Raw genomic sequence first — 10217 nt, forward strand, 5'->3', positions numbered from 1 at the left:
TTGCTTCTTTATATACTATCTAATTCGAACAGTAGGGTTTCAAGACACTATGGATAAATTGGTCATGCGTTTGTCGTCGTCATCAAAGGTGAATGTTACTCACACTGAACATAGTGAAAAGCATGTTTAGTCAAAAACTAAGGAACCCCAGAATGTGTCTCCTTCCCCTTCCAATAGTACTAGAACTAGTACCTTAGAAACAAGTATAAAGAATTCGTCAGGTAAATCATACCATAAACAATGGGAAAAGTCACTTCCTTGGATTTATTACGACACGCGACTGGACAAAGTGTTTATTTATTTATTTATTTATTTCATAAGGACAACACAACAGGCTTAATGCCCAGACTTACACAAATATACGTTATCTAATTATACATAAGTTATTGCATGATAATTCTATTGAACTTGTTCTCTGACATACTAAACACATCTATTACATGAAATCTAATCATTTCATTATATGAAGCACACATTCTCCATAGAGGAGACTTATGTAATATTTTTGTTCTTGCTTTTGTACAATAAAATGTCCCGTCGTTTGCTCTTCTAGTCTTACCTGTTGGGACACGTAATAATACTTCTGAAACTAATTCTGGACAATCAATTTTGTCATTTAATAATTTATGTGAGAGCAACAAATCAAAAACACATCTAATTTTTTCTACTGTTTGAAAATTAAAATTCCTTACCAAGTCTTTATACGAGACATACTTTGGATAGAAACCGGTTTTCTTGTATGCAAGCATTTTTAAGAATTTAAATTGTATATTTTCTATTGCATCAGTGTATTTAGTGACATTTGGTGTCCAAACAGAACAACAGTATTCTAATTTTGACCTCACATATGAAAAATATAACCTTATAAATGTTGATTGTTTGCAGAAATCCTGTCCTATCCTATAAATTAAACCTAGGTTTCTATATGCACTACTCGTTATCGCGTCAATATGTTGAGTAAAGGTTAATTTGCTATCAAATATAACTCCTACATCTTTGATAGTATTTGGGGTAGACAAGGAAGTGCCACTTATTGTATACGTAAAGTTAATTTGATTTTCTTTCCTCGTGAAAGATACAGATTTACATTTGGAAACATTCAGGACTAATTTATTCTTATCACACCACATTTGAATACTCTCTAAATCTTGTTGAAGTTTCATGCAATCATCAATTGAACTTACTTTGGAGTATAATTTGAGATCATCGGCAAAAAGAAGAACTTGAGAAGTTTTAATACATAGAGGAATATCATTAATAACAAGAAGAAACAACAGAGGACCTAGATTGGATCCTTGAGGGACTCCTGATAGAGTATTAAATTTTTCAGTACCAAAGCCTTTGTATGAAACATATTGTTTTCGATTATGCAAGTATGATGTAAGATACTCCATTGCTTGTTTCGAAAAGTTCAGAGATGCTACTTTCAGTAACAAGACATCATGATCAACGACATCAAGTATGTGTAGAGACCCATTTGATTCAAAAGTATTATAACGATTTAATTGCAACATATAATCTTTATTCTATGAAATCAATTATTTCGAATATGAGAACCATATTTAGATATCAACATTAATATTTGTTGTTTAACTGCATAGTTAGCTGGAACGCAAACCAAAAAGAAAAACAAAAAACAGAAGAAAAATGTAAGCGTAAACCATAACACCATGAAATTTAATCACAATTTTAACCTCCAATGTGCAGCTGACCGAAGGACCACGTGATATAACTACAGTAATATCGTTATATACAATGTGCTCAATCACTTATCTAGTTTCAAAAACACAATATAAGATACATTCTGAAAAATACTGTACACTTATTTTTTCCTCAACTTAGAACCATATTTGAGAAATACTTCAATTACAAATGCCATTATACTCAAAGTTATTCCAAAGATAAGCAATGCAAAAGCACCCATTAAATCTTTAAGAGAAATTACTATCACACCGTTCTCTTGATCACTGAAAGCTACATCTCGTCGTTTAGTCCATACATCAAATAATGTCAGTTTCCCATTTTTCACGTAATCCGTTCTGCACACAATCTTGAATCACTTGATTAAAAGAATTCACGTAAGGAGAATTTTGACGCAAGAGATAAATACTAGGAACTGAAACAACAATCCGCTGTACTTTATGAATCAACGGTTTCCCTCGTGAATCTAAAAGGGAGTGTAAATATACTAAATAGTCAACGATACTGGATTCATAAAGTATCCCCCAATTTTCAAATTCAGCCAAACCTATTAACGCTTCTACTAGAGAAGTTACGGAAGTAAAATTATTCCACTTGTTTAGAATCTGTTTCATTACGTGATCAGTAGGGTCAGAGAAATATTTCGGATGGAATGAAACACCACCCAATGGAACACCAGTCTCTACAAGATCATTCATAGTATTAGTTAACTTATATTTTATTGGTTTCGTAACAAACCTAAAAAGCGAAGCCTGATAGCAATAATTCAAAATGAAAGTACCCAGTACCCAGATTAGAAATACTGCTCTAACCAATGGTATACGAGGTGGTTCTCGAACAGATATCCCTAAAAGTATTGAGAACTTATACATGAAAGGAGATAGAAACATTAAACTGCTTCCATTTTTAATAACTGATTTCATTAGTTTTGTGGAGATGATAACGACACCATAAGCGAGTAAAATCACAATCCAGCAATGTAATTGGAAAGGGAAGATTATACTCATCCATTTAGGATATACGGAGGGTTGACGAACAACCCATATCATTTGGTAAAACTTTCCACTCAGTATTGGATGAAAATGTACACAGAACTTGAATCCTGGGGTCCAACCTACAAAGCTTCCTTCTAATTCTCCTGCTATTATATTTGCCAAATCACCAGTAAATGTTCCATTAGGTAAGAGTCTACCATGAGCATTGCTATTAATTCTTTTCAAAAGTTTCAAACTAAAATTCATCCTCTTCGCAATTGTATACAGAATGTTTGGAGTTGGGCCCTTTGCGACAACACTACCGTCTGTTCTCCTTTCTAATATGGAAACAGGGGGTAAATTATGTGTTGTAAAACTCAATTCACACGAATAAAGATTTTCTATTTTGTTGGGAAATAAGTCTCTTTCTTTGATCATGCCATTGATCGATGAGTATTGGTCTACCAGCTGACTTACAATGACTTTGTGAGAATGGAAAATACATGTATATGTCTATGGTTTTTAGTAACTTCATATTCTCCATCGTAATGACAATCACATTGAAAATATTTTCCTGAAATGCACTACGAAAAATATTTTCCATCTTACTTGTTATATTCACTGTACAAAGAACAACAATGAATTTACTTCTTGGACTCAAATAAAATAATTTCAACTTGTTAACTGCTTTCAGAAATTCAACATTGTTCTCCAAGAAAAACAAGTAAAGTATTGAATCTTCGGACCATTCTAATACAGAAATCTTCAGTTTTGATTCATTTAGTACATCTGGCAAGTTGCTGTTAACAATAACAAATGCACCATTGTAACTTGTCAGTAATACATTCAATTCAAATGTTGTATTATCTGCAAACACTGTTACAGCTAGTGTGTGGTTGTGGTATGTGGATAATATGTACGAAAGGCAACCAAATAATTCATTTTTAGGCTGGTTTCTTGGTAATTTTTGTATTAGATTTCCTCCCGTTCTTGTTGTGTTAGAAATTAAAAGAATTATAACAACCACCATGTAATGCGTCCTCATTCTGTCGTCAAGATTGCCTAAAAGAAATAGAAAAATATTGTTAGTTACACTTTGTATTCTTCAATCTACGAAACTATGGTTCATTTGATAATGGGGCATTCAGAAACAATCATTATACATTCATTACATTACACTCATTATACAACCTACCTTCCTCTGCAATTCAAAAGACGTAGCAGGTCTCCATTAAAAATTTAAAAAAATGGAGTATGTGATGCAAGACCAAGGTATCCGTAACGTCGACTGGTTGTGTTGTGTGCCAAAAAAAAATGACTCCTTTCTCGTCACTCCTCCGATCTAGCACTTCACACTCTTTTTACTTACCATCTAAGCCAGAATTGCCTATTTGGGAAAAGTCTCAGTGTAGAGGATTGCTACTTCTGAAAGCGATGCATCCGCCGTTCTGTTGAAAAGGAGGGGGGGTACTTGTGGAAAGGGACGTAAAAAATTTTACATTGCTTTCATAGGAAAATTTTTAGATCCGACGCTGCCAAGAATAATGCTAACAATGCTCAGACACTATCCTTTCTGTATTTCAAAACGTGCTATTTTTTAAACCTCTTTTCTATAATATATTACTGGAGATATCTGCTTATTTTTGCTTTTTATCCTTATAGAACACCAAGGTTATAAAGGACAGTGTATATCTGGCGTGAGTTCCGAACCACGACGAGAGCTTCAATCTGATAAGCCGATCCCAACCACACTATCTCGCCTCCAAGAAAACTAGATTACAAATATAAAGCAAGAAACTTGTATTTCTTTTGCTAAACCAATTTTTTAGTTCGTATACTATGCATAGCACATGTTTAGAGTTTTTCTTCAACAAATCTGAATGAGAAGCGACCTGCATATGGCATAGAACTGAAAGTTGAGCTTACACCAGGATTGAAATATCGCATCATTCTAACAAATATTAATGCCTGACTACTTGTACACACGAATCCAAAAATGCATTACCATCTACAATTATCCTTTACCTGCAATAGCAGGCAACCCAAAAAAGCTAAGTCGTTAGGTTGGTTGAGAATTAGAAACGCGTTGAACCAAACCTCAATTTTGTTACAAACATATCAGTGTTACAAACTGCAAATAAGAGAAGGAAAGGAATTGTTAAGACTGGCTTTTATTATTGTGAGAGAAATGGATGACATAAAAAGTTACCTAATGATCTTACTTAAGCAGTTCAAACAAGATGAATGTTTTAAAATAGATATCAGAGAAAAGCAGTTTTTTCCTTCTTAAAAAAATAGTTAAAAAGAAAAAATAGTAATGTAAAGGTTTAATATAAACGCCTAACAGCACAACAACACACATCCAAAGAGAAACCATTAGCGTAGCAGACTTGCGGGCCTCCCATGCAAGATAAAAAGACGGGACCCTACTTGTAAACTCAATTGTTATAATAATAATAATAATAATAATAATAATAATAATAATAATAATAATAATAATAATATATTGTTACTTTCCTGCAAATTTTATGTTCATGGTTGCCAGCTTATAAGCGATCAAACTAGATAAAAGCAAATTTTTTGTATAAACTTCCAGGAATTCCCCACCGTAACGCCTCCCTCCTGTGACACACACGCGTACCATATACACCGTTTTAAAGCATGGATATTTGCAATTCGAACGAGATATAACTCGCGTCTGTATTATAATTACAACCTATGCTACAGATGTTTAATTAGTGACCTAACAGTTTTTCAAAACGTCATTATCCATGTTCAAAATCCAAAATGGCGGACAGAACGAACACTCACCACACCATATGACCAACTTTTTTTAAATGTTCCAAACATCCATTAATCGAATCTGAATTCAAATCGAGTGGACCTTTCAGGCATACGAGACATGAACTAGCCCCATGACTAGATGTAATAATATGTTTCAACTTGTGAATATGTATCAATCATAGCTTTGAAGTCAATAATGCAGTAAAATTAAATGAAACTGGTAATTTAGAATCTCACTTTGTAAGGTCTGAGATCGAACCAAAGGCCCCACAAAGCAGAGATTTCCTTTTTCTTAATAAAGTTAAGTGCTTGATTACATAGGTTTACTTATTTACTTGGTTAACTTGTTAGCCTGTACCATGTTATTATTACCTACATTACCTTGCCCACAGGGACACGAACACAGAAAGTTCGAGGACATTTAAAACAACAAAGGTGTTCTCGTCAGAAGTCAAACACAAAACCTCGTACTACCAAGATCCACGTGCTTCAGACTAAACCAACGGGTCCGCTGTACCACTGAAATGAAATGAAAGAAAATCTTTCAGTTTTACGTCCCACGATTATGCCGGTCAAGCTAAAGGAGACCGTGATGATGCAAAATGAATGAAATAGTGGAATGAAGAAAGTGGAGGAAACGGGATAAACCCTAGAAAAACACACGAGCACGCTGTTTATCCACCAAAAAGTCCACACGGCGCGAGCTGAGATCGAGCCAGGGACCCCAAGCTCCGGAGGTGAATGCTCTACCACTGAGCCACCGCGACCCTGAAGTGTTTTGAAGGACATTTTCAAGCAAAACTACTCTAAGAACTGGCAGTTATGTTCTTCAACCAACTAAAAGTTGTTGTTTTTGAGTTGAATTTAACGTTCTTTTTCAGCAGTGCGGTTATATGAAACGTGAACCTATAAAGATTATGATGGATACGAAGACCGTAATTTTTTAAATGTCAAATGCTCCCATCGGGAATCACACCCAGTAAGCCGTGCGTTTCTCTCTCCACATATATATCACGTTTTAGTAGATAGAAGAAGGCAATCTAGCATAATTGATGTTCGGTCGTTTAGAGGGGCTGATTGTGACACTGACCACTACCTGGTAGCAGCGATAATACGAGAGAGGCTATCGTTGAATAAAGGTAATATTCATTGTCCGAAAACGGAGAGATTCAATTTACAGAAATTAGAAGAGAGCCAGGTAAGAGAGAAATACCAGATTGAAGTTTCGAATAGATTCTCGGCCTTAGAAGATTCGGAGTGCACTAGTGTTGAGGATACCTGGATTGAAATTAGAGATAGCATTAAAATTGCAGCCAAAGAAAAATTGGAACACGCGGAAATACGTAGGAACAAACCATGGTTCGACCAGGAATGCATTAAACTAGCAGAGAAGAGAAAACAGGCAAAATTACGCTGGCTACAAAATCCGAATCAAATGACTACACAAAATTTCGCAGATATCAGGCGGGAAACTTCCAAAACTTTTAGAACAAAGAAACGCGATTTTCTGAAAGCTAAAATTAATGAATTTGAAGATAATAGTAAAAATAAAAACATCAGGGACATGTATAAGGGAATCAACGAATTTAAGAAAGTCTATCAACCTCGTGCTTATATATTAAAGAAATCTGACGGTACAGTTCTCACCGACACGGATAGCATCTTAAATAGATGGAAAGATTTCTTTGACGATTTGCTTAACACGCAACCAAAAACTAGTGTGCGCGGAGCAAAGGAGATACACACCGCAGAACCGTATATTCCAGAATCCAACCGAATAGAAGTAGAAACCGCTATAAAGAAATTAAAGAAACACAAATCTCCGGGTGTAGATGAAATTCCGGCTGAGTTAATTTTAGCTGGAGGCAAAAAATTGTGGAACAAGATACACAAACTCATTCTCCTTATCTAGAACAAGGAAGAATTGCCACAAGAGTGGAAAGAATCAATCATTGTTCCAATTCACAAGAAAGGCAACAAAACTGACTGTAATAATTATCGAGGCATTTCTCTTCTGTCAACATCCTATAAAATCCTTTCAAATATTCTCTTAGCAAGGTTGACCCCATACGCAGATGAAATTATTGGATATTATCAGTGCGGATTTAGACGAAATCGATCAACTATCGACCAAATATTTCCCATTCGCCAAATACTCGAAAAAAAGTGGGAACATAATACCCCGGTACATCAACTATTTATTGATTTTAGAAAGGCCTACGACTCGGTTAGGAGAGAAACATTATACAACGTCCTTACAGAACTTGGAATACCGAGAAAGCTAATTAGGTTATTTAAGATATGTTTAAATGAATTGCAAAGTAGAGTCCGAGTAGGAAAATTCTTGTGCACGAGTTTTCACGTCGAAAATGGCCTGAAACAATGAGATGCGTTGTCGCTATTCTTATTTAACAACGTTCTGGAATACGCTATAAGGAAAATCAAAGATAGCAACCAGGGCCTAGAGTTGAACGGTATTTACCAGGTTATGGCATATGCTGATGATGTAAATTTAATAGGTAATGATAGGAGAACAATAGAAAGAAATGCCGAGATCTTATTAAACGCTTGCAGGGACATGGGTTTAGAAGTAAATACGGACAAAACTAAATACATGGAACTGCGCCGGGACCGGAATACAGCAAATTATGGATGCGTTAAAATATTAAATAATACTTTTGATAAAGTGGATAGTTTCAAATATCTAGGATCAATATTAACAGAGGAAAATCATATTCACGAAGAAATTAAATGTCGACTAAAAGCAGGGAATTTGTGTTACTATTCGGTTCAAAATCTCTTGTCGTCGCGAATTCTGTCGAGGAATTTGAAGCTTAAAATATAAAACCGATAATTATGCCTGTTGTTCTGTATGGCTGCGAAGCATGGTCACTTACTCTGAGGGAAGAACATAGACTGAAAGTATTTGAGAACAAGATCCTGAGACGAATATTCGGACCCAAGAGGAACGGGAATGGGGAATGGCGGAAACTTCATAACGAGGAACTACATAATTTATATGGTCTACCCAACATTCTTAGAGTCGTCACATCTAGGAGGCTTAGGTGGGCGGGTCATGTAGCTAGAATGGAAGAAAATAGAAACGCTTTCAAAGTCTTGACTGGAAGACCAATCGGAAAACGACCATTAGGAAGACCTAGGCGCAGATGGGAGGACAATATTAAGATAGATCTCGCAGAGATTGGAATACAAAGTAGAAACTGAATGCAGTTAGCTAAGGATAGAAGTCAGTGAAGAGCTTTTGTGAACGCGGCATTGAACCTCCGGGTTCCATAGGCCATAGAGATAGTTAGTTAGTTAGTTATATATAAAGAGAGAGAGAGGCGCCTGTCTGTAAATGATTTTTGTCAAAGTTAACATCAAGATCAATCGTTTTCTTGTACGCAAATTTCCTTCCATGAATATCTTCACTAAAGATACATATCCATTAAATGAATTTGTCTCTTGACATCACTTAGCAGTCTCCAAACATAATCACACTGACTGAGATAGCTATACAGAAGTTTGTTTCCTTTATATCCGACCATTTTTGACGGATACTCACCTGAGCCGCCACCACCCATCATGTTCTATTGGACCTCCAGCATTGTGGACTATCACCCGGCATCGCAGTTTCCATTGCAACATGCTCCAGCATAGGAGAGAGATGGGAATTCTCTTCCACTCCTCCCTGCAAGCTTTCCATAGGCCATCCAGGGTGCGCGCAGCTGTGATGTTGAAGATCCGTTTCAAGAGTCCGAATGCGTAAAAATCCATTGGACTGGCATCTGGGCTTTTCACAGGAATATCTTCAAAGGGAATAACACGAATTCTTAATTCCTCTGCTATTTCCTGATAAAACAAAAAAACATAGTGATGTTCTGTCTGTATGAATCGAAGCCTCGTCCATATGGATCATCACCTCGTTCGCGTCTGAAATGTTTCTTCAATACATAGATGTGAGAATGGATTCTTGGAAGTATCAAGCATTCACTTTCTAGTTGTTGTCCACATTGCATATCATCAACTTACCCTCATATCCGAATCCCGTAACAACTGTACATCCACGACATAAACTTTTCCTGCACTGACGAAAAAAGTTCCTGCGCCTTTAATATCACGGTATGTGATCGCCCGAATGTGACCACCAGCAGTGACATGGACATGTGGACAACAACGGACAACATTCTTTCATTTGAAACACACTAGGTACTTTTCATACAGTTTCCCTCAGTTCATCTTAAGTTCGGCAATGTGGCGCGATAGAAGGTGGTTTACACGGGCCTTCCCGTACATAATTCAATCTGAGGTGCTTACGAATTATTTTGTCCACACAGTTGACGATGCGATATCAGTAGCCAATATCACGTTGAATCGGGGAATTTTTTGGCATGCAATCGACTGATCTGCCTTAGCATTACGGGCGTCACTTTGCTTGCAGCCCTTCTCCTGGTTGTTTTCGTGAGTAAATGTTTTGCAAGGGGAGCCTGTTGTGTGTGACGGGCCACCATAGCTTTCCCAGTCGTCACTTCTCGTCCCAGTTTTAACCCATTCTCTCGATAGTGTTTCACAATGTGGTGTTTATTACTTAGCATGGAAAGGGCCAATACGTAACCCTCCCAATACAGGTTGATTTTTGCTGCCATTTGATAACACTCACTACCAACACTCATGCACCTTCCAGATCAGAAGAACACTGCTCTCGCCAGCAGACCCATAGTTCTAGCATGATACACTAGCTGGAATTACCGAATCAAA

The 10217-nt window shown here is 36.4% G+C and overlaps 1 protein-coding gene across 1 annotated transcript; it reads right to left on the minus strand.

Moving 5' to 3' along the window:
- Positions 1–2000: 2000 nt before the first annotated feature.
- On the minus strand, positions 2001–3113 carry LOC145669761 (uncharacterized). Its single transcript, XM_081738099.1, has one exon. It carries the CDS (start codon positions 3111–3113, stop codon positions 2001–2003), a length of 1113 nt encoding a protein of 370 aa, XP_081594225.1.
- Positions 3114–10217: the final 7104 nt, after the last annotated feature.

The sequence above is a fragment of the Thermobia domestica genome, chromosome 14 (assembly GCF_964235325.1).
Source record: "Thermobia domestica chromosome 14, izTheDome1.hap1.1, whole genome shotgun sequence".
In the NCBI taxonomy this organism is placed as follows: Eukaryota; Metazoa; Arthropoda; class Insecta; order Zygentoma; family Lepismatidae; genus Thermobia; species Thermobia domestica.